This window comes from Porcisia hertigi, chromosome 11 (assembly GCF_017918235.1).
Source record: "Porcisia hertigi strain C119 chromosome 11, whole genome shotgun sequence".
Taxonomy (NCBI): Eukaryota; Euglenozoa; class Kinetoplastea; order Trypanosomatida; family Trypanosomatidae; genus Porcisia; species Porcisia hertigi.
The window spans coordinates 122,212-146,802 of NC_090570.1; the positions used below are offsets into that span (position 1 = coordinate 122,212).

At 57.1% G+C, this 24,591-nt stretch overlaps 7 protein-coding genes across 7 annotated transcripts; all 7 read left to right on the forward strand.

The window, feature by feature from the left end:
* Positions 1 to 2,111: 2,111 nt before the first annotated feature.
* JKF63_06986 (uncharacterized protein) lies at positions 2,112 to 5,651 on the forward strand (the record flags this gene model as incomplete). Its single annotated transcript, XM_067902931.1, has 1 exon — positions 2,112 to 5,651. The coding sequence occupies one exon, from the start codon at positions 2,112 to 2,114 to the stop codon at positions 5,649 to 5,651; it is 3,540 nt and encodes a 1,179-aa protein (XP_067758940.1).
* Positions 5,652 to 6,833: 1,182 nt separating this feature from the next.
* On the forward strand, positions 6,834 to 8,276 carry JKF63_06987 (uncharacterized protein; the record flags this gene model as incomplete). The annotated part of the gene is made up of 1 exon (XM_067902932.1): positions 6,834 to 8,276. The coding sequence occupies one exon, from the start codon at positions 6,834 to 6,836 to the stop codon at positions 8,274 to 8,276; it is 1,443 nt and encodes a 480-aa protein (XP_067758941.1).
* An 826-nt stretch (positions 8,277 to 9,102) lies between these two features.
* Positions 9,103 to 9,864, forward strand: JKF63_06988 (uncharacterized protein; the record flags this gene model as incomplete). Its single annotated transcript, XM_067902933.1, has 1 exon — positions 9,103 to 9,864. One exon carries the CDS (start codon positions 9,103 to 9,105, stop codon positions 9,862 to 9,864), a length of 762 nt encoding a protein of 253 aa, XP_067758942.1.
* A 2,125-nt stretch (positions 9,865 to 11,989) lies between these two features.
* Positions 11,990 to 13,120, forward strand: JKF63_06989 (uncharacterized protein; the record flags this gene model as incomplete). The annotated part of the gene is made up of 1 exon (XM_067902934.1): positions 11,990 to 13,120. One exon carries the CDS (start codon positions 11,990 to 11,992, stop codon positions 13,118 to 13,120), a length of 1,131 nt encoding a protein of 376 aa, XP_067758943.1.
* Positions 13,121 to 14,168: 1,048 nt separating this feature from the next.
* JKF63_06990 (uncharacterized protein) lies at positions 14,169 to 16,124 on the forward strand (the record flags this gene model as incomplete). Its single annotated transcript, XM_067902935.1, has 1 exon — positions 14,169 to 16,124. One exon carries the CDS (start codon positions 14,169 to 14,171, stop codon positions 16,122 to 16,124), a length of 1,956 nt encoding a protein of 651 aa, XP_067758944.1.
* Positions 16,125 to 17,179: 1,055 nt separating this feature from the next.
* On the forward strand, positions 17,180 to 20,524 carry JKF63_06991 (uncharacterized protein; the record flags this gene model as incomplete). Its single annotated transcript, XM_067902936.1, has 1 exon — positions 17,180 to 20,524. The coding sequence occupies one exon, from the start codon at positions 17,180 to 17,182 to the stop codon at positions 20,522 to 20,524; it is 3,345 nt and encodes a 1,114-aa protein (XP_067758945.1).
* A 1,307-nt stretch (positions 20,525 to 21,831) lies between these two features.
* On the forward strand, positions 21,832 to 23,457 carry JKF63_06992 (uncharacterized protein; the record flags this gene model as incomplete). Its single annotated transcript, XM_067902937.1, has 1 exon — positions 21,832 to 23,457. One exon carries the CDS (start codon positions 21,832 to 21,834, stop codon positions 23,455 to 23,457), a length of 1,626 nt encoding a protein of 541 aa, XP_067758946.1.
* Between the last annotated feature and the right edge of the window lie 1,134 nt (positions 23,458 to 24,591).

The window sequence follows — 24,591 nt, forward strand, 5'->3', positions numbered from 1 at the left end:
CTCCCAAAAACATACATATATATACATATACATATATACATACATATATGTATATGTATGTATAATAACAGAGATCGGGTGAGGCAGAACGCCACTGCAATCTGTCAGTTCTCGAAAGGGTCTCAATGCGAGAGGGGGGGAGGGGAGGGGGGAGGGGAGGGAGCGCATACGAGGAAGAGTGAATGTGTGTGCGCTCTCCCCTCCTCCTTCCCCCCCCCTCTCCCTCCCCCTCCTCCCTGTTTTTAGTACAAACAAGAAAAACCCCTTGCGTCTTCTGCGCCATAACACGTCGTTTCTCTTTGACTGTGGAACTCATTCTTCAACCCCCGTCTCCTCTGCACTCACCTCCCATTTTTCCATCACTACCACCCACGCACACTCGCGTGCTTACGCATCCATACGTGGCTCACGCCCTCACTCTCCCCTCCACATTTGCCGCTCACTGCCAATTACAGAGGCCCGTAAAAAAAAAAACAAGCCCAACTGACATTAGATCTTTTTTATTATTTTTTCACTTTTTCTCTCCAAAGACAAAGCATAAAACATTTTTTTTATTGATTGTGTTTTTTTAGGGGTGAACAAGGGCGCCGTTGCCTTGTGACGTAATTTCTTTTTTTTCTTGTGTGTGTGTGTGAGTTCAAGTGTGAGTGCGCTCCGTTCTATAGAGGGCCCTTCACTTGAATTGGCGCCAGCCCCGCACGCCCACCTCACTCTTCACCCCTCCTCCCCCTTCCCCGGATCGCCTCTCCGGTTTGGGCCTTGCGCGCTTCACCACGTACGCCTGTGTATGTGTGTGTGTGTGTGTGTGTGTATCTCCCTCTCCCCCTTGCTTTCCCCTGGGCACCGGCGCGCAAGTACGTGCTCCCATTCCCCCACCCGCCTGCGAGCCGAGGCGGTGGCAAAAAAAAAGTCGACAAAGGCTAGACTAGCGGGGGAGCGTTGACTGAACGCTATACATAACGAGTGCGAGATACCGAGAAATAAAAAAATTCTTTGTGTGTGTGTTTGAGGGTAGGGAGGGAGAAGAAAAGAAGAGGCGAGAGAGAGTGTGTGTGCATACATATATATACATATATATATATTTATTCATAGGGCATAACGAAAGGCGAGAGGGAAGCCAGGGGAGCACAAAACAAAAAAAAAACGGGAAACGACCCCCGTTCAGTTTCTCATCTGGTGGGCCGCCTTTTATTCCTTCACCACACCCGTCTCTCATCTCGCGCCGGCCACCCCACCCACTGACGCACAATTCTTTGTTTTTTGTTTTTTTTGCCTCCCCCCCCCCTTCCTCTCCTCTCGTCCGCACATTTTTGTTTCTCTAGAGATTTCTCTTTTCAACCACCCCTCTCTTTCTTTTTTTCTCTCCCCCCCCCTCGTCACCACCCACCATCAGTAGGGGACGGAGCAGTCATACTGCACACATTGGGCATCGAGGAAGCGGTGAATGACGTTGCGACTTCATCTTTTTTTCTGCTCACTGCTTCACTCGCACGCACACGCACACACACACACACACACCACGAGATCATCATTAGCCGCTCGCACGCTTCAGATCGAAAGTTGAGGGGGTGGGCGCCGTTTGATGTAGCTATCGCCTCTCGTCCTTTTTTTTTCATTGTTTTTTTTTTTCCAGGGTTCCCTTGTGTCACGCTTGACCACTAGTTTCTTTACGCACATCTCCACATAGAGCACACATTTTTTCTCTGTTTCTAAACAGGCACCACCACTTTCCCAAACTTTTCTTTCTTCACTTAGCACTGCCCTCCCCCTCCCCTCCCCTCCCCCTCCATACCCATATATACTTTTTCCCTTATCATAGACGCACGGACATCTTTCCTTCCCATCCCACCCCACCTCTCACACTCACGCACACTACCCTCCCCCCCCCCTTTATACCCCTGCACTCTCATACACACCGTCCCTCGTTGAAGTGTGTGTGTGTGTCGCTACACACCACCACGAAGAAGCTCTTTGCGTGAACACTACGCCCGCTCCCCGCCCCCCCCCCCCCCCCTTTTACATAAATGCTTCGCCACCTCACGTATTCGTCCGCGGCGCGGCAGACGGCTGTGCAGCACGCCGTCCGCGCCTTCTACGCTCACTCATCAACGATGATGCACAGCCCCGCCGCCGTAACCAGCAGCGTTCCAGCAGCTGCGCAGTTTACAAGTATGCGATGGCAGTCCTCCGCCCCCACGCCACCGAGGACAGAGAGGGGCAAGAGGCGTGGCCGGCCACCGGGCCGCAAGACACACCGAGCCACATTCGCACCTACAGCTGTCGACGCACCTGCAAGCGGGGCGATCGGCATTGCTTCAAGCCCAGGAACAGACACCACCTCAGGTTCAGCAGTGGCGCTGCAGGCCGTTGTACGCCCTCGTGAACCAACGCCAGTGGCACCAGCAGCACCTCTCCGAGAAGCTCGTGTGTTGGACTCATCAGACGCAAGCCCCCTCACGACACAGGTTGCAAAACTTGTTGAGCCGCCAGTGACTGCAAGTGTCGGAACCGCCGTGGAGGTGTCAAGTGATGTCGGCCCCACCACAACGCCGGCGAGTACATCTATTCCACCTCTCGGCCAAATAGCTCAGGAAGATGTACAGTCCCAGACCAATGCGGTAGCCGCGCCAACCGCCTCCACCACGCAGGCTGCGTTGGGAGCGACGATAAGTCCGAATGAGTCGGCTGGCCGCTCACACAAGGAGCAGGAGGCCGCTGCATCAGCGCCAGCACCAGCAGCCGTCATGGCCGCTGAAGCACCGGTGGCGCCAGCAAATCGCGTCGACGACCCGTTCCGCGACAACCTGGACGAGGAGTCTTTTTTCTCGTCACTCCTTCACTCAGGGGGGGGTGGCAGCTCCAAAACCATAGAGCCGCGTGAGTCGACCCTTGTGTACAACGCCCTCAGTGGTCGCATGACGAGCGAGACGTCGAAAACAATGCTGTGTCTACGCGAGTTGGGCTTCGGCGTCAACAGCGAGCGCCAGGTCATAGTAGAAAGCCCAGATGTTCTAAACGCGCTTGCCGAGCGGGTGCGCGCCGGAACGGCAGCGCTGCCTAAGAAATGGCCTTTGACACTCACCCGCGTCATCGGCACGGTGATCATGAACAAAAGCATCAACGACCCGGCAAAGGCCCTAGAGCAGATGATTCGGGTGAAGACGAATAGTGTCATGCGCAGCCGCTACACCTCCGTCGTATCTGCGACGAGCAACGACATTGATGCCACCATTGCCGACACAGCGGATCAGGAAAACCTCATGAACGGCGGACACGATCCAGATAAGGCCATCGAGCTCAACAACGAGCAGAAGCGCGTCATTGACATTGCCCTGCGCGGGCACCACATGTATATCGGCGGAAGCGCCGGCACCGGTAAGACGGTGCTCCTGCGTGCCGTGGCGCGTCGCCTGCAAGGCCACCGCCTCCGCGTCGCCATGACCGCCACAACGGGTGTAGCTGGGTGCCACATTGGTGGCTCGACCTTCCACCACGCCCTCGGTGTCACCTCCCGCGGCGAGTTCATGCGACGTAGCAGCATCCTCGACTACGACGTCATCATCATTGACGAGGTCTCCATGCTCCCGCAGAGCCTCTTTGAGGAGTTCGACCGCGTGCTGCGCGAAGAAGCAGGCACCCCTGATCTACCCTTCGGTGGTGTGCAGATTATACTGTGCGGCGACTTCCTTCAGCTTGGCTGCATCAACGAGAAGTCGATCATCGGTTCACCGCTCTTCCACAAAAATTTCGTAAAAGTCCGCCTCGAAACGCAGGTTCGACAGACCGCAAACTCCAAATTTGCAAACGACCTTCAGCTCATGCGTCTGGGCATCGTGCCGAGCGACCTCAACGCAACGGTGCAGCTATTGCCCTCGGGCACTATGGTAGACTCCGCTGTGAACCTGCTGCCGACAAACAAGGAAGTGCAGGCGGCCAACGAGCGGCAGCTGCAGGCATTGCCGGGCGACCCGCTAACGCTCACACCGGAGACCGGCATCACCTCCCTCCACTGCGAAACGACAGCGACGCTGCTTTTGCGCACGACGCCTGATTTCAATGAGTCCGAGTTTGCCCGACACACTCGCTCCCTGCTGCAGGCCACCCTTGACCTGCCCCGCGCCTCCCTCCTCTCGCTCTACCGGGTGTACGAAGATGGTCACGTGATGCGTGTGATGCTGCCTCCTGGCGAGTCCGTCGCGTGGCGCGATGCGATGCGAGAGCGATTCCTTGAGATCGCTAGCCTACTGAACGACCTGGAGCTAGGCGCTACGGTCACGGAGATCATCCCAAACGGCGACGGCCTGCACACGCCAGAGACGGAGGAGTACCTGCACAAGGTCATGTCAAAGCACCCGATCGCGCAGCCACTGACCCTCAAAAAGGGCTGCCGCGTTCTTCTGCGCTCAAACCTATCGAACACCCTTGTAAACGGCAGCATCGGCACCGTCGTGGACTTTGTAGAGTGTAGAGAAGAATCATTTCCCGAGTACATCAAGACCGACGCGGTGAAGCGCTGCATCGACCGCTACCGTATGTTTTGCTTCACCGAGTGCGGCATGCCGGTGCCCATGGTGCCCGTCGTGCAGTTTTACAGTGGGGAGAAAATCGCCATCCCACCGTGGGAGTTCTCCGTCGGTGGTGGCCCGAACACGCACTTCTACAGCCTTTCGAGCGTCGCTCTGCCGCTCTCTTTAGCCTACGCCTTTACGGTGCACAAGGTGCAGGGGCTCACCCTGGTGGGCCGCGTGCACCTCGAGCTCTCCCGAATGTGGCCGTGCGAGCACCTGCTGTACGTGGCCATGAGCCGCGTGCGCAACCCGGAGCAGCTTTCCATGTCAAGTTTCTCACCAAGTATGGTCGTGGCAAACGACATGTGCGTTCACTTTGACAAATCGCTGCACGGGGCGCTGCAGTGGACTGTTGCTGACGTCTCCAAGTATCCCGTCTCGGCGTGGAAGCGGTGCAACGACACCGTCTACCACCTTCGTCGCCGTGGAGCTTCGCTGCGTTGCTTGTTGGAGGGGGTGACCTCCATGAACAACGGCGCGTCTCCACTGATGTCGAGCAGCAGCAGCAGCAGCAGTCTGCTTGGACCGAACAGACGCCATCGCCGTAATAGAAGTAGTTTTGACTCCCATAGTAGCAGTGACGGTGAGGACAGCTTTGAGACCCTCCCCGCCGCTGAGATGACAAACACGAGCGACGGTAGTCGAGTGATGGTGCGCGTAGGCAAGCACAGCAACGGCAGCACCTTTGCGGCAGAGGAGGACGGTAGCGGCGGTGGTGCGCCTTTCAACTTGGAGCACCTCAGCTCTGTTCAGCAGTCTGTGCTCGTGGCACGTCGCATGCGCAAACTCGTGCAACACGTGGAGCGGATATCGAAGCTAACAGAAGGGCGTCGCCGCACCAAAAACGGGAAGCACATCAGCAAGGACCCGGCGAGCCCGAAAAACTCCCTTCCCTCAGCGGCGGTGACGAGCCAAAGCGACTATGCGTCGGGTCAGCGAGGCGAAGCAGAGGCAGAAAAGTTGGACGACGACGATTCGTTCGACATGGCGTGTTCAGCTAGCGCCATGGCGGCCTCCGTAGCAGCCGCGGCCGCCTCGTTACCCGCCGTCTCTCTTGCCCTTGGCGAAGAACACACATTTTAGAGCCTCTTATTATTTCGCGGTGATGATAGCGGCTTTCACCGGACAGGATCTCTGTGTGTGTGTGTATGTTTGTATGTGCGACTGTTAGTTTTTTTTTTGGTCTCCCTATCACATAGATACCAGTCCACAGGTATACACATCTTCGCCTATATATATATATAATGTATGTATGTGTGTATGTGGGTGTAGATGTGTGTGTGTACTTTTACATGTATTAATGGATGTATGCATGAAGATCATCAGCACCATTCACGTAGGTGTGTGTGTGTGTGCCTGCGTGAATCCTTTTATTTATTTATTTTTTTTTGCATCGCTCTTTGTGGTGAGTGCGCTCATCGCCTTTTTTGTTTGTTCGTGTACACACACACAAACACACGCACTCCTTTTTTTTCCTTTGCGTTAGCCTTCATTTTAGGGTACCTTAGATGTGTGGTGGGAAGTGTCTGCGTCTGTCTGCGTGTGTGTGTGTGCATGGTGCTGGTGGTGGTGGTGGGGGGGTGGGGAGAAAGAAAGTCGGCTACCCTCCCCCCTCCTCATCCACTTTATTGTTATTTATTATATCAAAGATGTTGTTTTTGTTGTCGCTCTTTTTTGGGAGGGAGCCGATTCTCTTCAACCAAACAACATTTGTTTTTCAAGTTGCTGAGAGATACGACGCACACGCACATCAAAACACACACACTCATGCATGTCCCTCGTTCTTTCCGAGCACTTCAGGATGTGCTGGCGATTGAGCTCCTCTGCCACCCCTTCCGCATCTACACGATCTTGTCTGCAGAGGGGAGGAGGGGGGAGGGATGCAGTGCGTATGCACAACCGTAATTTCAAAAGCCAAGGCACCGCATCATAACCATCCCTTTTATTGTCCTCCAGATCTCGAGGAAAACGAAAATGTTGCGACACTACACTGATGAATGAGGGCAAATATGCAGGCATCTCTGTCTGTGTGTGTGTGTGTGTGTGTGACAAAAGTGAACACGGGATCCCTCTCTTCTTCCTCCCCCCCCCTTCTCCTCCTCCTCCTCACCCTCTCTTCTTCCTCCCCCCCCCCCCCTCTTCTCCTCCTCCTCACCCTCTCCTTTCGCATCAACGCACGGCAAACCCAATCGCGACTTTATCTTCCATTTCAAATACATATCTCCATCTCTGTCACAGACATGTACGCCACAAACATATATATGGATGGCCTACGAGCACAAACACAACAAAAGGTCGCGGTGCATCGCAGCAGCCAAGCGTAAAAAGGCCGCCGCCGCCGCCGCTTTGGCTGCATCGCTCGCACCTGTTTGCAAGGGCGATGATGATGGGGGAAGCGCCGCCGTGGTAGTCTCCAAGGCTGCTCCACTCTCTACGCCATCGGCTGGCGGGATGGCTCCGTCCTGTACATCTGTGACTATCACCAGCAAGGACGGCACGATCGTTTCTGATTCACTCACTGCCGCAAATGTGAAAGCAGCAGACACAAACATGACGCACCAGGCGAGGCAAAGCAAGTCACAGCAGCAGACAAGTATTTCTGATGATCGATGCTGCTGGAACATGCCGAACCTCCTGTGCTCTGCCCTACCCACGTCGGATGACTTAGCGAGGCTGAGTGTAACACACAGTACCTCGGAGCTTCCGGCTCTGCTGGCGGCTACGCACCTGCGATGCACCCATGGCGTCAGTACTTGCAGCCCTCGATTGGGCGCGGAGAAGAGCAGCGAGGGTCACTATTTTGCCTACCTCCTCTCGGAACCGCTGAATGGCGACACCAAGATGCCCATGACAATGTGGGGGGTGTATTCCCTGAGCGGTGGGGACTGCCTGCAAGTTGTACACTGGCACAACAGCCCTGCCGCAGCGGCATCACCTATCACCGAAGGTGACCAACACTCGCCTTCGATTCCCCTCAGTGCGCAAACGACGAGAGAGATCATCATGCACGTCAGTGCTGCCGGTCTGTGCTTTATGCTCGCACCCCCCTCGCTGATTTCTGTTGAGGGAAGCAGCGCGGCAGGAAGCATGACGCCAGCCCGGGTTTCCTCAGAGCCGCCAGACGCTGCGGTGGCGGCAGCGGAGTCGCCGGACGTCTATTGGCTGATCCCCTCCATAATGAAGGATAGCTTTTTTGCTCTTCTCCAGGCCCAAGAGTGGCTGCGCACGGCACCACTCCATCACCCAGCCTCGCAAGCCCGTGTTCGCAGTCTTGAGTGCCACGGCTGGTCTCTTCAACCCCACCCGACGCGCTGGGTGAGTCCTTCAGCGCCTTTGAAGACAACAGACAGTGTCACGGAGACATGTGAGCGACCGAAGTCGCTTCCCGAGCCGAAACGCAAAGCGATAAAGACGAACGTGCGGCGCGGTCGACCGTCGCCACGCGAGGGCCTGCAGAGTGTTCAGAGCGTCACAGGTGCCAGACTCGCAACCGATGGAGCAGAGTTGTCCTCGACGCCCCAGTTTAGAATTCCATATGTGGCTGCAGTAGGGCAGCTTCAAAAAGGCTTCAGTGGTGCACCCGAACCCCACCTGCCGCTGGTAGCAGTGCCAGTGACAGCCATCACAACGGCGACCCTCCTTGTCGGTAACTGCATCGCCCCATACCCCGCCGACGGCACGCGTTGCACAGGAGTCTATAGAGAGTGAAAAAAAAAACTGCCTCAAATGCCAAGGCGTCATCTCCTTTATGTAGCGATCTGATTAGCTGCGGTGATGTCTCACGCTGGGACCACAAAATGGGGAGGGAAAAAATGCGAATGTTCACAGTGCCGCGGACATCATCTGCGAGTGAGCCGTTGTCTGTGTACTCGTTTCCTCCGCTTCCTATGGATTCAAATGTTCTGTCTCACCTGCCCCCCCCCCAAACTCAAACACACACACACACACGCACACACCTCATCAGTGTTTCTGCTGTTCTGCTCGTTTTGGTTCACCTGCTATTAAACTCCAACATCTCTGCAAAAAAAAAATTAAACTTGTCCTCTCAAAGAAAAGCACGGAGTGGTGTGTAGAGAGTGCAGAATCCCTTTCCCGTGCGTGGCGGGGGAGGGGGAGGGGAGGGGGAGGGGGGGACGCTGTAAGTAGCCTGGCAAGCGCATGCTCTCATGAATCACCCGGTCTATGGCTTTAACTTTGTGTCACCACCCCGCCCCCTGTCACTGCGCCCCTCGAAGAGTTTCCGCAAACCTCTCCTTTTTTTTCCTTTTCGTCTAGGCGCCAAGGAGGCAGCGCTCGGACCCCCCCCTCCCCTCCCTCTGTATGCCTCCTGCAGACCAGGAAATCCATCACCTCTCCTTCTCGTCCCCCTTGCACCTTGCCAATGACACACACACAAACTGTGTCACACACACACACACACACACGATCTCGTCACCCTCTCTCCATAGCTACAACCACTACATCCTCCACAGCCACAACTAGTCCCCCCCCTCCCCTCCCCGTCACACATCAAAACACCCTCATCATATCAGCCATGACCGCAGCCTTTAAAATACCGGAGAAACGCGAGGAGCTCGTCTATACGGCGAAGATCGCTGAGCAGTGCGAGCGCCACGATGAGATTCTCTTTTGCATGAAGCGCGTGGTCAAGATGAACCCGAAGTTGTCCAGTGAGGAGCGCAATTTACTCTCAGCAGCCTACAAGTACATCATCAGCGCCCGTCGCGCGTGCTGGCGCAGCATGAGCTCTATGGCACATAAGGAGGACACCCACAAGGCCAAGACGGCAAGTCTCTTCAGCGGCTTCCAGCAGCAGGTGGAGAAGGAACTGGCAGAAATCTGCTCCGACATTCTGGAGCTGCTCGACAAGTACCTCATCCCAGCCGCCGACACGGACGAGAGTAAGGTGTACTACTACAAGCTCAAGGGCGACTACCACCGCTACTTCGCTGAGGTCGAGTCCGGCTCAGAGACGCAGAAAAATTTTGCACTGGAGGCGTACATGAAGGCATCCGAGTACATGACGTCGCTGAAGCCCACGTCGCCGATCCGCCTCGGCCTCGCCCTCAACTTCTCCGTCTTCTACTACGAGATTTTGCGCAGCCCCGACAAGGGCTGCCAGCTCGCTCGCCAAGCTTTTGAGGAGGCCCTGAGCGATCCGGAGGTGCTGGATGAGGATCAGCACAAGGAATCGGCGCTGATCATGCAACTGTTGCGCGACAACCTCGCTCTTTGGACTGAGGACTCTCGCCCAGAGGGCCAGGATGACGGGACAGCCATGGAAGAGCTCGAGTAACAAAAAAAATCGACACACACGCAAACGCACACGGACGCACGCAAGGCGGGGAACGGCAAGCGTTATGGATCGGTGCGACTGCAAAAATGTAAATGTGGGGCGAGAGAATCGGGTGTGTTGAAAAGGGGCGGAGAGGGTGACGGTACACATGCACACACCTGCACGGTGGGGTCTGCCACAGAGCCTTGCCCCCCCCCCTCCCTCCCCTCTCTCTCTCTCCCGCCTCGGGCTTTCTTCCCTTCCGCTGGAAGCTTTCTCAGCTCTATATTTTCTGTCGACTTCACGCAGGCCTCAGAGCCACACATGATGCATAATTCAATGCGTACTCGTCTCTGAGAAGGGCAGTGAGCTTCGCTGTTGTTTGGGTCGCTTCGCCTCCCCTCCCCCTCTCAACACAAAAAAACACACACAATGAAAGGGGGTAAAAGAAGGGGTGTTGAGGGAAGGGGGAGACGCAGCGTTCATGGTGAATCTCCAAGTTTGCTTCAAATATTACTTCCCTCCCCCAAAAAAACACACACACACACACACACACAGACGCATGCACGCACGCACGCACAATCACCACCACCACCTTTTTTTTCGATTTTATTTCCATGTACATGGCGCCAACGTGGGCATCATCGTCATCCCTCACTCTTCATATTTTATCATCTCCATTCTCGTTTTGTGTTGTTGTTTTCATGCATGAACAAACGCCGTTGTTTATGTCTTTTTTTTTACTTTTTTTCTCTCTTTTCGGATTTTTGTTGGTTTGCCTTTGTTGTTGTTTGTTGTTGTTGTTTGTTCCCCCCTCTTCTCTCTGGTGAGGTGGTGGTGGTGGTGGTGGTGAGGGGGGGAGAAGAGGAGAGGGAGGGAAAAGAGGACAACTTGAGTGTGTGCACCTGTGTACCGCGTATGGGGGGATGAGAGGAGGAAGGGGGGGGGGCGGGCGGGGCGACCTCCCTCTTTCTTCCACTCCCCTCCCCCCTTTTCTCTGTTACCAGCGGAGAGCTTTGTACGCGGGTGTGAGGCAGAGATGTGAGGAGAGGAACAAAAGAAAAATGAATTGGTTTTTTGTTCCTGCGTCGGTGAGGAGGGAGGTGGACGTCGCTCACGCCATGCCTGTCCGATCTTTCCATTCGTTTCCTTCCTCTTGTCGCGTCCCTTGTCTGTCTTCTGGGTTGACAGTTTTCTCCTCCACTAGTGATGCCTTTTTCTCCTTCCCCCCCCCCCACACACCAAAAAAAAAAAAATCTCTTTGTATCCTGTACCGCGCGTGCATGCGAGAGAGAGAGACTGACGCCCGTATTTTACTCAAGGTAAGGGGGGGGGGGAGATGCACAAGGAAAGAAAAAATGAAACATGCGTGTGTGTGTTGTGTGTGTGTGTGTGTTGTGTGTGTAGACATGCACACAAATGAAAATGTACGAACACATTAATATCGATAGAAACGTATGGATACAAGTGTGTGACAAACCAGACAGTGGTGGAGCGGACGCAGGGAGAAACATGTCTCAACGAAAAAATATATATTTTCAAAAAGTGGGAGAAGCAAAGGTGAAGAGGGGGGAGGGAAAGGGGGGGGGCGGACACCTACACACAAAAAAAAACACAGAAAACAGAGATGAGATGAAATACGTGGGGCGTTTTTTTGTGTTTGGTGTTGCAGACGTCCGCTGATCTCTGTGCGGTGTGTGTGTGTGTGTGTCTGTGTGCACTTCTCCCTTGTATTCTGTAAAGAATAAGTGGTGTACCCTCTGCTTCAGGCACTGCACCCCCTCACCCCCTTTTTCACCACCCCCCGCCACCACTTTCGCTACCCCCCCCTCTCTCTCCCTCCCTCCCTCCCTCCCCCCCGCTCTCACTATCTGTACTACCAATGCATGCACTGGATCACACACACGCACACACACACACCGCGCAGCACACCTGCTGGTACTCACTCACCCATCCTGTGTTCACAAGCGAACTCGCCAAGGAAATCGAAGACGCACACTCGCGCCTTCATCCCACTCCCTCCCAAGTTATACACGTATTTCTCACGCTGTCCGACTCGACGAACCGGAGCTCAGCTGCCCTCGAGTGTGTGGTGTGTGGGGAGGAGGAAGAGAAGGAGGAGGTGATCGTCACCGCAATTAGTGTAATGGTGGGGCTACCCGCGTTTAAGTTCATCTTCTTGGCGATTCGCCAGGTGACGCGTCCAGTCACGAAGCAGATTGTATCACGCGCAAACACGAAGCGCGGTTTGACGTACGGTGTGTGCATTGGACTGGGCCGCGTCTCTCTCGGTCTCTCTGGCGTGATATCGGAGTGGACACGAGTTGAAGAGCAAAAGCAAAGGGAGGCGAAGCGCAAATCGGAGGAGAACAACAACAACGCCACAGCCGCAAAGAAAACGCTGGATACCCGTGCAAATATAACGCGAAATGTAACGGAGGTGGCCATTCATGGGGCGAACAAGGCGTCGCTGACAGAAGGCATCAGTGAAGCAACAACCACTGCGAGCCCCACTGGAAAGCCAGTTGCTACACCAGCAACCGTCGCACCCCGCTCACGTTCGCTGCTTCAGTGCGTTGTTTACGGCCCTCAGCCACAAGGTGGGGTGGCAGACACATACGACAGCACCGTCTTTCTGGATCCATCGCGCACCGTCGGCGAGGCGGCCCGGGTGTTTATCCGCTATCCGACTCGCAGCGCCTGGGATGTACTCCGCCAGACATTTCTAGCCCCCTTCCCCGAGGATCGACTCGTCGCAGCGGGCGCTGACCTCCTCATTGAGCTGGTGGCGTACACGGTACTCTGCACGTTGCTCGTCGTGGAGCTTCTCCAGCAATCCCGAACATCGGCGGCCAAAGAAGCCCACCTGCAGGCCCGTCTGGAGGCAATTGAGTCGAAGGTCAACGAGCTGGTTGAGCACAGCAATAGGGCAGCCTCCTTGCCGCCCGTGCAGGAGTTGCCCCGAGTTCCGGAGGTGCACGTGAAAGGACGGCTCAGTGCCCTCTGGGGTGCCGTCGCGCACAGCGTCGGCTACATCGGTAATGGCCTGGTTGGAAATAGCAGAGCTGGGGATGATCTGACAGCCGAAGAAGGTGAGCAGATCGTGCAGGGTGGCAGAGCCCTCGTTCCGCAGCGCAGGAACGGCTCCAACGTGGCGTATGCCCCGCCGCGGGACCCGATGGTGAAACGGAGTAAATATGATGAAACGATCCTTGTGCAAGAAGAACTCAATCGGCTGTTGTGTGAAGCCCTCCAGGTGGAAAAGAAGGGAGAGTAGTGGATGTGGACAGCCACCGGGGGGCGGGGAGGGGAAGTGGGGAGTGAGGGGGGGAGAGGGGGGTTACTGCTGATTCCCCCATATCAGCTTGTGTATCAACAATGGCCTCAACTCCTCCTCCCCGCCCCTCCTTATTCTTTTGCCCATGGTGATCTTCAGGTTTATGCCCTCTGTGCATGTTCCTCCCCCTTCCCCCTTCCCCCCCCTTGCCTTTTTCCCTGCGCAATATGGCGGGGGGAGGGGGTCTTGTACTCTTGGTGACCAACGTGTGTACACATGGGGAAGGAGGGGGGAGCGCACATGAACGTTCCTCTCTTTTTCTTTACATTCTCCCCTCCCTTTACTCACGCATGCACGCCCAAAAAAAAAAAAAAATAGCAAGCGGAGTGAAAAGGGAAATGGCGGTGATGCCGTCACAAGCTGGAGAGAGTGCGTCCCACAGAAGTGCAACAGCAACCCCGTGGTCGGCACAGGTGCGCCTTGCACCTCCCATAAACGCTGACCGACGACAGCTGCGGGAAAAAAAAACGCGCAAGCGAAGACTACCCAACTGAGAGGTGCTGCTCAAGACGAGAAAGAGGAAGAAGTGGGACCGTTGCGCGCCAGTGGTGCCTCGTGACTCCCATCCCCCACCTGCAACTAGCCGGCGAAGGAAACACGCACACGCACAGAGAGAGACTCCCTGTTGTTTCCTCCTCCCCCCCCCCACTGTGTGTGTGTGTGTGTGTGTGTGGTTCCCATATGGTCTTGAGAACACACTCTACTCGGTGTTGGTGGAAAGTGGGGCAGATGTTGCAATAAAGGGTGGAAAAGTGCGCCTCAGTCAAGCGGGCGGGGGGGGGAGGGGGGAGGAGGAAGGGAAGGTGGAGAGGGAGAGGGAGTGGGGGGAGGGAGAGGGGATGAGGCATTTATGACCCCATGAGGCTCCCACCCCCACCTCCCCATTCATAATACTCACATCGTGCGTAACTCCTCTACTGTCTCCCTCTCTGTCTTGCTCCTTTTCATAATCCACACACACACACACACACCCTCTCGGGTTGTAGTCATGGACGTCGACACCACCACGGTGGAAGAAGGCTCTTCGCCGCAGGAACAACGACAACAAAGCGCCATCACCGCCCTGCCGGGAGAGGAACTCCATGCGTTTGAAGCCAAGGTCACCAAGTGGAAGGAAGCAGTTACTGTTCAACTCAACAGCGCAGCTCAGAAAAACAAGAAGCTCCGTGAAGAGTTACGCCTGCTCCAAGAAGAGAAGGACAAGGCGCTATGCGAACTGCGGGTGCAGCTGGCGGAGGAGTTCCAGGAGCGCACCGCTATGCAGCGGGACGAGCTGGCGACGCTGAAGCAGCAGAACGCTGCGCTTCAAAAGGAAAAAATCCTGATGGCAGCCACGCACGAAGCGGAGCTGCAGTCGACGCAAGCGAAACAGCGAGAAGTGATCAAATTGGAGATTGAAATGGAATACAAGCGCAGAGAGGAACAGTGGGAGAAGGAAAGGTTGCAGTTGCAGACGCAGACAGAATCCAAAGAGAATGAGAGGGCTCAGGTGGAGCACGAGTGTGATACGCTGAAGCTTCGACTAAGCAAACTCGGAGCGCAGTATGACGAACTCGCAGCACTTCTTCAGTCGGACAACGGTGCGACATCACCGAGGTGTGTGGTGGAGCAAGACAACTCTGTGGCCGTTGGAACACAACCGGAGAGAGCGTCCCCTACCACTCCTGCTGACGCCTCTGGCACGGGCTCAGCGGCCCCCGGCACCACTGGCAGCCGCGCTGCGGGTCAACGTACTGTCCTGGCGACGACACACGCTACGCAAATTGAAAACATCAAGGCGGAGCTGCAGAACAAAGAGCAGCACACACAGTTCCTACTGGACAGGGCGAGGCAGGAACACGAAGTGGAGAAGGCGCAGCTGCTTCGAGAACTGCAACTGCGGGAGAGTGAGCTCAAGGTTGTGAACACGCTGCTGAAGCAACTGCAGATGGAGAGCAATCAATATATCGCACGTGTCTCGCGTGCCCAGACAGAGCGGCAGGACCTGGAGCAGCGATACGAGGCGAAGGTGTCAGCCCTCAGCCAAGAACTAGCAGAGCGCATCGACGCTGCAGATGAGGCGCAGCTTCTGAACAAACGCCTGCAAGAACAACTTCGCACGTCCCAAAATCAAGTAGCCGCATTGGAGGAAGAGTCCAACATTCGCGAGGATGCCTTCCATTCGCTGATGCTCTCGGAGGACAACAAACGCGTTGTGATGGACTTGCAGCGGGCGGTTCAGACTGCCCGGGATGAAGCTGAGAAATGGAAAGTGCAATACTACAGCAGCCTCTCCGACTCGCAATCTCCCTTACCCGCGACAGCGGCGGCCGCATGCCCCTCCCCACAGAAGCCGTCCGAGGTCAAAGGAACACATAAATCCTTCGATCCGAGTGCATCCACAGACACAGTTGTCCGCTCTCATGAAGCGTGGCGTGACCAACTCGCTGCCAGAGAAATGCATCTGCAGTCAAGGGAAGCGCAGCTGGCGTCCAAGGCGGCCCTCCTGGAGGCAGCAGAGGCGAAGCTCGATAAGATGCGCTCCACCATGGCCAGCCAGGCTGGTCTGCTCCTACAGAAGCAGAGTAAGAGAAGCGGTCATGGAGGCGGTGGCCGTGGTGGCGGTAGTCCTCACGGACGTCGCGATGACAACGACGGCACCAAAGTGTTTTTTGAAGACAGTTACGAGGTTGGTTCGGAGAAGGAATACAGCGGCCGCAGCCTCGCAGACGCGTCACCGCTCTTCTCTGCAGCGATGTCACTTATGCCCTCTTCCCTGCAGAGTCGACTACACATGTTGGGGGTACAGAAGCGGCGTCTGCGTCTCCCAGGCACATGCTGCCTATGCGATTGTTGTCTCCCTGGCGATGGCACCACCGGTCCCCCTCGGCTTCGCCGTCACGATGTGCTTGTGATGATAGCTACGGCGCTCATCATACTGATACTGCTTAGCATGGTGTGGTGATTGGACCATATCTTCATCTGCTTGGTGGATGAGTCAGACACACACACACACACACACATTCGAAGGGAAAGAGGGGGGAGAGAGATCACCCCACGCATCATTTTATCTCCATCCTTTGGGATTTGGAGGCTGTCCTCCCTCCCCTTCTCTGTACCCCTCGTGCACGTATTTGCGCTCTTGTCTTTAGACACTCGAGCAATGGGCTAATATGCGAAAAGGCATACCGACGCCCAGCCTTGAGCTGCCATGTAATGAGTGTGACTCTCTCCATGGAGGATCATCATCACGCTCCCCCCCCTTTGGTTTGCATCGGCTCGGGAAGTGTCTCGGACTCCTTGGCGGTGGGCCCCCCTCAAGTGGATGACGAAGGGCGGGCAACAGGCCCATAAAAAAAATTCACCCATGTGAAGGGCAAACATGAACGACCGCGCGTAACAGGTCATGTGGAATGTCAGTATCACCTTGTCCATCTTGGCAAATGGTAATCCTCGTCGACATGCGCTAGCAACGGCCCTTGCCCCCCACCCCCCCCACCTCCCTCACTAATGTAAAACCCCCACCCTCCCCCATCCCCACCCCATACGTGTGTGTGTGTGCACTGAAACATGAGTGAAGTAACATGTTCCTGGTGTGCGAACACGCTTTAACAACATCCTGTACCGGGACACACACACAGACACACACACACAGAGAGAGAGGGGGATCAACTGTAACGTACACCGCAACAACTCTACTCGAACCCCCCTTTTTTTTTCACATTCATAGACGTAACACTAATCGTATAGAGAGAGAGGAGGAAGAAAAAAAAAAGAAGTCTGGGGAGGAGTAAGAACGCATCCAACTCCACCAGCGTAGCGTACGATTTGTACACGCACGCGGCTCCCTCCCTCCCTCCCCCCCTCTTTCTTTCTTTCTCCGCGTGTGTATAGCTCCAACGCCGCGCCGTGGCTCGTTTTGATGGGAAAAAAAAACGTGCCACTCCACAGAGCACGTTGTTTCTCCCCCACCTGGTAGGCCCACGAGCACACACGCACATACACATACACACATCGATAATGTTTAAGAAGAAGCTTGTCAGCGCGGCGTCGGCATCCGCCAAACCAAAGCGCGGCTGTACTGCGAAGACGCTCGCCATCATCGAGAAACATCGGAAGATTCTCGAAGAGGCGAAGCGTCAGAAGGAGGAGATGGACCAGCTAACTCTTGAGCAGAGGGATCTCCAGCTGCTGGGGCAAGAACGGAAGAAAAAACTTAAAGCCTCCGCCACAACGCCAACGGCCATGTCATCAGTAGCCATGAAGGAGGAGCCGCCGCGGGATATTTTCACTTCTCTTGTCGAGAACTTTCTTGCCTCCACGCAACCCCTCGCAGATTTGGATGAGACCATCCAAGAGATGGGCAGCCCAGCCGGCTCTGAAACTGCCGCGCCATCCTCCACGTCGTCGCCGCCACGGCCAGCACGGTCAGTGACAACTCCCTCTCCTTCCGTCCTCACATACCGCAGTTTTGCTGCCTCGCTCGTGTGTCCGAAGAAGTTCTTCCTCCTTCAGAATCGCTCTGACCTGATTCCCAAGGCGTCCCTCGGTGACTTGATGCACTTTGACGACAGCGTCGGCTTCAACGAGCTGGCGCGGCGGTGGGACCGTCTACAGTTTGGCAGCCGCGCTGTACTCGTGAAGGAGAACGAATTCCAGCAGGCGGTGCAACACACGGAAGAGCTCATCACGACATACTTCCAAGGCCCGTACAGGTCACTCGGGGAGCAGGCACCGTCCCTGACTATTCATCGACCGGCCTTCGCTGTCCAATACCCCGGCGCCGCACCACCCCAGACACGAGCCGACGACGGCAGCACCCGCACTGGTGCAACGGACTCGGCAACCATAGAGCTGCGCGCGCGGCCCGCTGTCGTGCGGTATCGCCCCAAAGAAAATCAGTGGGTCTTCCTCGAGTCTCAGGCTGTAATTGATCCCATGAGCACCCCGGGGCGCATCGGCAACCTGGTCCAGCGCTTTCACTTCACAGCCCTGTGCTTCCGGCTGTGGTTAACTCAGCCCCGCTTACCTATTGAAGTCCGTAAGAAATTTATTCAAGTAAACCTGGACGGCATCACAACTGAGAACCTGCGTGGCCACGCGTTGGAATCCTCCGCCCGTGCGGCTGCGCCTATCGACCTGAAGCGAAGTGGGCTCCTGCACATTCGACAGTTCTTCCCCGGCCCTGCAACCTTGATGGACTGTGACCCGCCGCGGCTGGTCAAGTTTATTCAGCGAACATCCCTGGAGGATCTGATGGCGGAAGACAGCAAGTACTACACCAAAGAGGGCTACGGGCGGCAGAACAGCAACGGCTCCGCTCGCGCTGGAGGCGGCGGGGGGCACTACTTCTCGCATCACGGGCTCAGCGGCAGCGGCAGCGGCGGCGCCGGTGGTGCCTTTGATGTACGCAACTTCAGCAGCGCCATCACCGCTGACACAGTCCTGTCCGGTCATGCCGCAAAAGTGGAGCAGGCAGCACTGGGCCTCTGCAGCCTCTACAACTCGCGTACGACGCGCAGCCAGCGCTATAAGGATGAGGTGCATCATAATCTTTTTGAGGCCGAGCAGGGTTTCATGGAGGAGATGCTGCGCCGACACACCCTCCCACTCGTGAAGCGCCAACAACAGATGGCCGTATCCTCCTCTGCCGTTGGAGAAGCAGTGAACAGCCCTCTGACTGCCTTCTCTGACCTCCTGGGTGACGCCGGCTTCGTGCACACCACCAGGACCGCTGAAGAGGGGATCAGCGGCAAGCAAAAGAAATGCATAAATGCGTCGGCCCGGAAAGTGAAGAGCGCTGCAGCGGCGGGCGGACATCGAAATCAAAAACTCGCGGCGGCCAGCGAGGATGAAGACGGAAAAGAGTTGACGGAGGATGGGGGTGGCGTTGGCGACATGGGCAGCGGCGAGAACATGAACTCCCCCTGCTATGCGCGTTACGTTGGGGCGCACTGCATGCGCGGCGGGGATGCGTGCCCGTTCTTCACGGAGGGCATGTGTCTGCCTCGAAAAGTAGAAAATGCGATTGTGGCGCGTGATAACCATCTCTTCACACTCCCGTCCACCTCTCTCGCCCGCAAGGCGGCGTGGTGGGCGCAGGGAAAACGCACGGTGGGCGATGTACTCGCCGCGCACGAGCGAGGGGAGAGCGGGATGCGGCTGACGAGTCCGCAAGTGCGCTACGCGCAAGCCCTCAAGCAAGGCAAAGTCGCCTTGAACCCGCGAGAAATCGATGCCTTCTTCGACCGCCTTCGGTACCCGCTGTTCCTGATCGACTTCGAGGCAGTGCAGTTTGCGCTGCCGCCCTTCGCGAAGGAGGTGGCATACCAGTCCATCCCCTTTCAGTTTTCTCTGGATGTGTTCCAGCACGACATCCTGACAGAGACGCCAAGACACTACAACTTCCTTCACTTTGGCCAAGACTTCTCGCCAAACACGGACCCCCGCCCTGCCTGCATCGCCGAGCTCATCCGAATCGTGAGGCTGGAGCGGGAGACGAAGCGGAGAGAAATGGAGGCGTCTGGAGAGTTGAAGCACATCACTGCCGCCGCGGAGGAGGCACAGGCGAGCGGAAACCGCCGGGGACGGCCCAAGAAGCCGACGCCACCCAAGATCACCAAGTCGAACCCCCTTGATCAGCCCCTGCAGCCTTACGACGGCTGCTTCATCGCACACTTCGCTTCCTTTGAGAAGGCGTGCCTGGAAAAACTCGGTCAGTTAGAGGAGAAGTACAAGGAGGAGATCAAGAGTTTCTGGTTCCTCGATACACTCGACCTTATCAAGAAGGGATGCCTGCATCCCAATGCGCACGGGTCGAACTCGCTCAAGAAAGTGTTGCCGGCCCTCTGCCCTGACTTTCACTATGGTGTCTTCGGCTCAGAGACAACGGCACCCGCAACAAGAGCGGCACTCGTGCCACCAAGAAATGGAAAAATCGGTCTGGGCGGGTGTGAAAATCCTGCGCCTGTGCCCGATGTCTCCTCGTCGAAAAGCAGCGCTGGCGAAGGCCAGGACGAGCAGAAGGGTGAGAACGCGATGGGTGTGTACCGGCTATGGCATCACATGGAAGGCGGCGGCACGGTGCAAGACATTGAGCGGGCAAAGCACAGCTTCAGTGGCGGTACCCAGAAGCCACCTGACGGGTCTGGGAGTGTGCGCACTACAAGAACCAAGGAAGAGCGAGAACGCATGTGGCACACTCTGCGCATCCAGCTGCTGGAGTACTGCTCCCTTGACACCAAGGCGCTGTACGAGATCATGCGCGAGATCTACAAGGAAAGAGAGGCGGCAGAGGGGCTCAAGCCACTGGATAAAACGGGGTGGGTGTTCATCGATCCAGTGCCACGTGAGGTGGACGTGTAGACTTTGGGTCTTGGTGGATGTGTGTGTGTGTGTGTGTAGCGGGGGGGGGGGGGGATGAGTCAACGGAGGTCCTCTCTCAGTTACCGCTGTGAGTCGCTGGCCTCTGATTTGGGCGTGCGCTCGCCTGCCATCCGACCGCGCATCCATCCTCTTCTCTGCTCCCTTTGAATCGCAGTAATGGCGTATATTTTTTTTGGCTTTTTCAAGGTGGCTCATCGCTTGGAGGTTGCGATATCAACTCAGCGACCTGCGCACGATATCTGTTTTTTTTTTTTCGGGGGGAGGCCCTTTGCACTTACCAACATTCTCGGCAATCCGCCCTCTCCCGCTGCGTAGCTGGAGAGCCAGGTGACGCCCATGGGAGTGGTGAAGACGAGTGAGCCCGTCCGTGGCGCTTGAGCTGCGCGGATTCAGTGTGAAACAGAAGCCGTGGGGGGACGGGGGGAGGGGGAGGGGGAGGGGAGGAGAGACAGTAGTTCAACCCCCCTCCCCCCCCTCTCTCCCTCTCTTTCCAACCTGTTCACCCTCACCATAGAACATATATGACTCAAATCCCACGCAAACAAATTTAGCTCTGGCCTCTACACGCGCGTTGCAGCAGCGTCGGATCCACGACCTCAGCACAACCCGGGCCTCTAAATTCTCTTGAGCACAAATATGCTGTTCACCCCCACCCCAGCGGCACACATTTTTCCGACCGCCTGCCTTTGCGTCCCTCGAAAGGGGGGGGATGTGGAAGAGCTGCTCCTGAGAACCATGGCTGGAGGAGGAGGGGGGGAGGTGACGGTCCCACGTTTTCTCCCTGGCTCAACCCCGCCAACGGCACGGGCGCCCTGTGCTTTGGAGGCCGGTGCTGTTTCTCTGTCTGGCTGAGTTTTCTCTTTCCCCCCCCCCATTCATCGGCGTTCGCTTGCGGCGCCGCCCCCTGATCCTTCCACCCCCTTCTCCCTCCATCCCTCCCTTCCTCGCTGGCCACCCTAAACATATATTGCGCCCGCCCCCGTCTCCTTACACACGCACACGCGCACACACACGCACACTTCTGCGCGTGAGGGCGATTATCCCCTGTTGTCTTCATAAAGGAATCGAGATCCTTTTTGGTATTCACGACGGCAGCACAGTCGTGGAATAAAATAAAACCCACCGGTGCGCTGCGCAACGCCGCGCCATCACCCCCCCCGCCCGCTGTGGCATCCTCGTCGTGCGCAGCAGCTGCGTCTGATCGACCTCCCCCGCTGATCGACCTCCCCCGCGAGACGGTGCGCCCCTGCTCCCCGCACCCCCCTTCCCCCGCCATCTTTGCCGCCATGACAGCGCTTGTGCTGTGCGACGGCACCGAGGGGTGTTTGCGCTCGATCGAGGTGGCGTGCGCGAGCCACGTGAATTCCGCATCGCCGGCGTCACCGCAGGAGGCCTCGGTCGTACTCGCCCACGTGTGGAATGCCAAAGAATCATCGACGGGCGCCGCCAACGCCAACAATAGCGCGGTGGATAGGGATGCGCCTGGCCGATCGGCTGGCGACACCAAGGCAGCTGCGGCTCCCTCCGCCAGCGCCGGCGGACACGTCAGTAGGACCATGTGTTGTGCCGACGTGCTCACCACAACGCTGCGGCACATCCACACAAACAAGTACTTGAAAAACAAGCTGCACTACGTGGTGGAGACGGCGTGCGCCTCGGCCCTCTGTGCCAGCGAGGGCGCCGGCTGCAGCGCAGTGGCCGACGCCACCGCCGCACCAGCGGGGAGTGCTGCGGCTCCGCCGGCCGCGCACGGCAAGGCTGGACAAACGCAAAGGCGGACTTCAAGTTCGGCTCATCGCCACGCTGGCCTGCGCCCGGTGGAAAAGCAAGCCGGCACGGCCGTGGGCGCCCCCGCTGGCGACGGCGGCGCGGACAACGGCACGGCGCGAGAGAAGCAAGAAGCCGCTGTGTGCGTCCCGGAAAACGAGGAGAGGGCTTTGGTGATAGCGAAGTACGCCGCCGCACGCGCAGCACACCACCACGCCGCTGCCATCCTCCTCGGCGTCGGGCAGCGGCAGGATGGGAAGGTGTGCACGGTTGGGGCGGTGGCCAAGCGGGTTCTCTTCGATCTGCGTGGCGCCTACCCGCTGTACTACGTGAAAAAGGACGGTGCTAAGTGGCGCCCCGGGCTGGCGACGGCCGCGGCGACGGCTGCAGCCACGCCGCTTCGTTTTACAATTGTGGTCCCCGTGCCCACAGACACGGAGTGCGAGCCAGCCGTGGTGGCCAAGATGGGGGCTGGCGAGGAGGCGGCGGCGCTGCAGGTGCCAAAGCGCGTCCAGGCGGCGGTGGCGGCGGCGGTGCAGTACGTTCAGACGCGGTGCGTGCGCCATCAGCCTACGGGGCAGGTGGACCAGATTACATTTGCCATGATTGCAACGTCGAGCTTGCAAACAAGCGGCGGCACGGCTGAGCCGGTGCACGGCGCTGGTGGCGACGCCGCTGCTGCTCCCGACGCTGGCTCGGCGTGTGCCAGCCATCTTGAGTCGTACAAGCGGTATTTGGAGGCCCTCCCCGTCCTCAAATTCAACCCCAGGCCCCCTGAAGATGCAGAGGCGACGCCAGCCGGCGCCAGCGCTTCCCCCATTGTCGCTGAGGCGGGGGAGGTGACGGGGCAAAAAGGGCTCGGGGATGGTGCCGCTGGGGTCGGTGCTGGGGAAAGCGCGAAGACGCTAGTACACGCGCCGCGGGCTGAAGCCCCTGCTGTGGCGGTCTGCGTGCTCAAGGCCCCAAAGAAAAGTCCGCTCCTCAGCCTTGATTTGGCGCCGGAAGTAGCGCTCCCACAGATTGTGAAACAGGTCAGCGCACTGAGGCCCGATGTGCTCGTCATGCCGACATCCCTTGTACCCGACTCCATCCAGCTCGCACTACTGGCCACCAGCAACCCCCATTGCATCGTGCTCCCGGTCTAGCATACACGGGGTTCTGGGTGTTTTGGGGCCTCATCTTTTTCAGTCGTCGTCGCCGTCAACGCGACCACACACACGCACACCCATACGGTAGAACGTGCGACCTGTAACCAGCACGCTGTGCCGCGATCCAGGCTCCATTATCCGAGCACAGTCGCAGTCTTGAACACCACCACCAGTAGGCGCTGATGAGGCGAGAACGAGAGAGACACACTCCTCCAGTGAAGTCTGGACGTATCGCCCCCCTCCTCCTCCTCCTCCTCCTCCCCCCTATGCCTGGTGGAAGTCGTCCATACAGCGCTGCAGGAGAGCTCCGACTGCCCTACGTCGTAGGCACCGGGGCGCCATGTCTTGCATGAGAAGGAGCCAAGCATAGGTCGGGGTACAGGAAACGCGGGGGGAGGGGGGGGCTCTGTCAGTCTCCGCCTTCCCTCCTGTTAATGAGGGTCTTTCAGTCGTGTCGTGAGATGATATGTTCTTGATGTAGTTATTCGATGTACAGAAGACGCCGCGTGCCATGGAGGGGGGGGGGCCTACCCCACTCCCTCCCTCTGCCCACCGCGATGGCTCACGACATTTTTGAGCGTTGTTGTTTTAACTTCGTAGCGCACGTGAGAGGAAAAAATGGGGACATGGTCTCCCTACAGCTGAAGGTAAGTTTTGTGTGCCTGTGCTCTCGTTGTCTCGCCCCCCTCCCCCCTTCAACTCTGTGCGTGTGTGTACATCTCTGTTTCGAAGGCAATAAACACAGTCGGCCAGAAGACCAAACATACATAATTCAAGAATGTCACTCAGTACACGGAAGCCTTTTGCAAACGGCGGTGTGCGGATGAAGAAAAGAAAAAGATAGACCGACGACCCGTGTTGCTGATCAACGCCTGGGTGCCACCTCCCCCCACCCCCCCCCTTACTCCCTCATGTAACGCCATCTTGAAGACAATATAGTGTCTACCATCTAGGCCCAAACCCACGCACTCAACGAGAGACGCAACACCGCCTCTTTCACTTCTCTCCGCTTGCTCTTATCACCATTACTATCTACCTACCCACCCATCCCCCTCCTCCTCCTCCATCATCCCTCGAATCCCCTACACTCCTCCCTCTCGTTCCCGGCTCAATATTCGTGTGTCAGCTGCT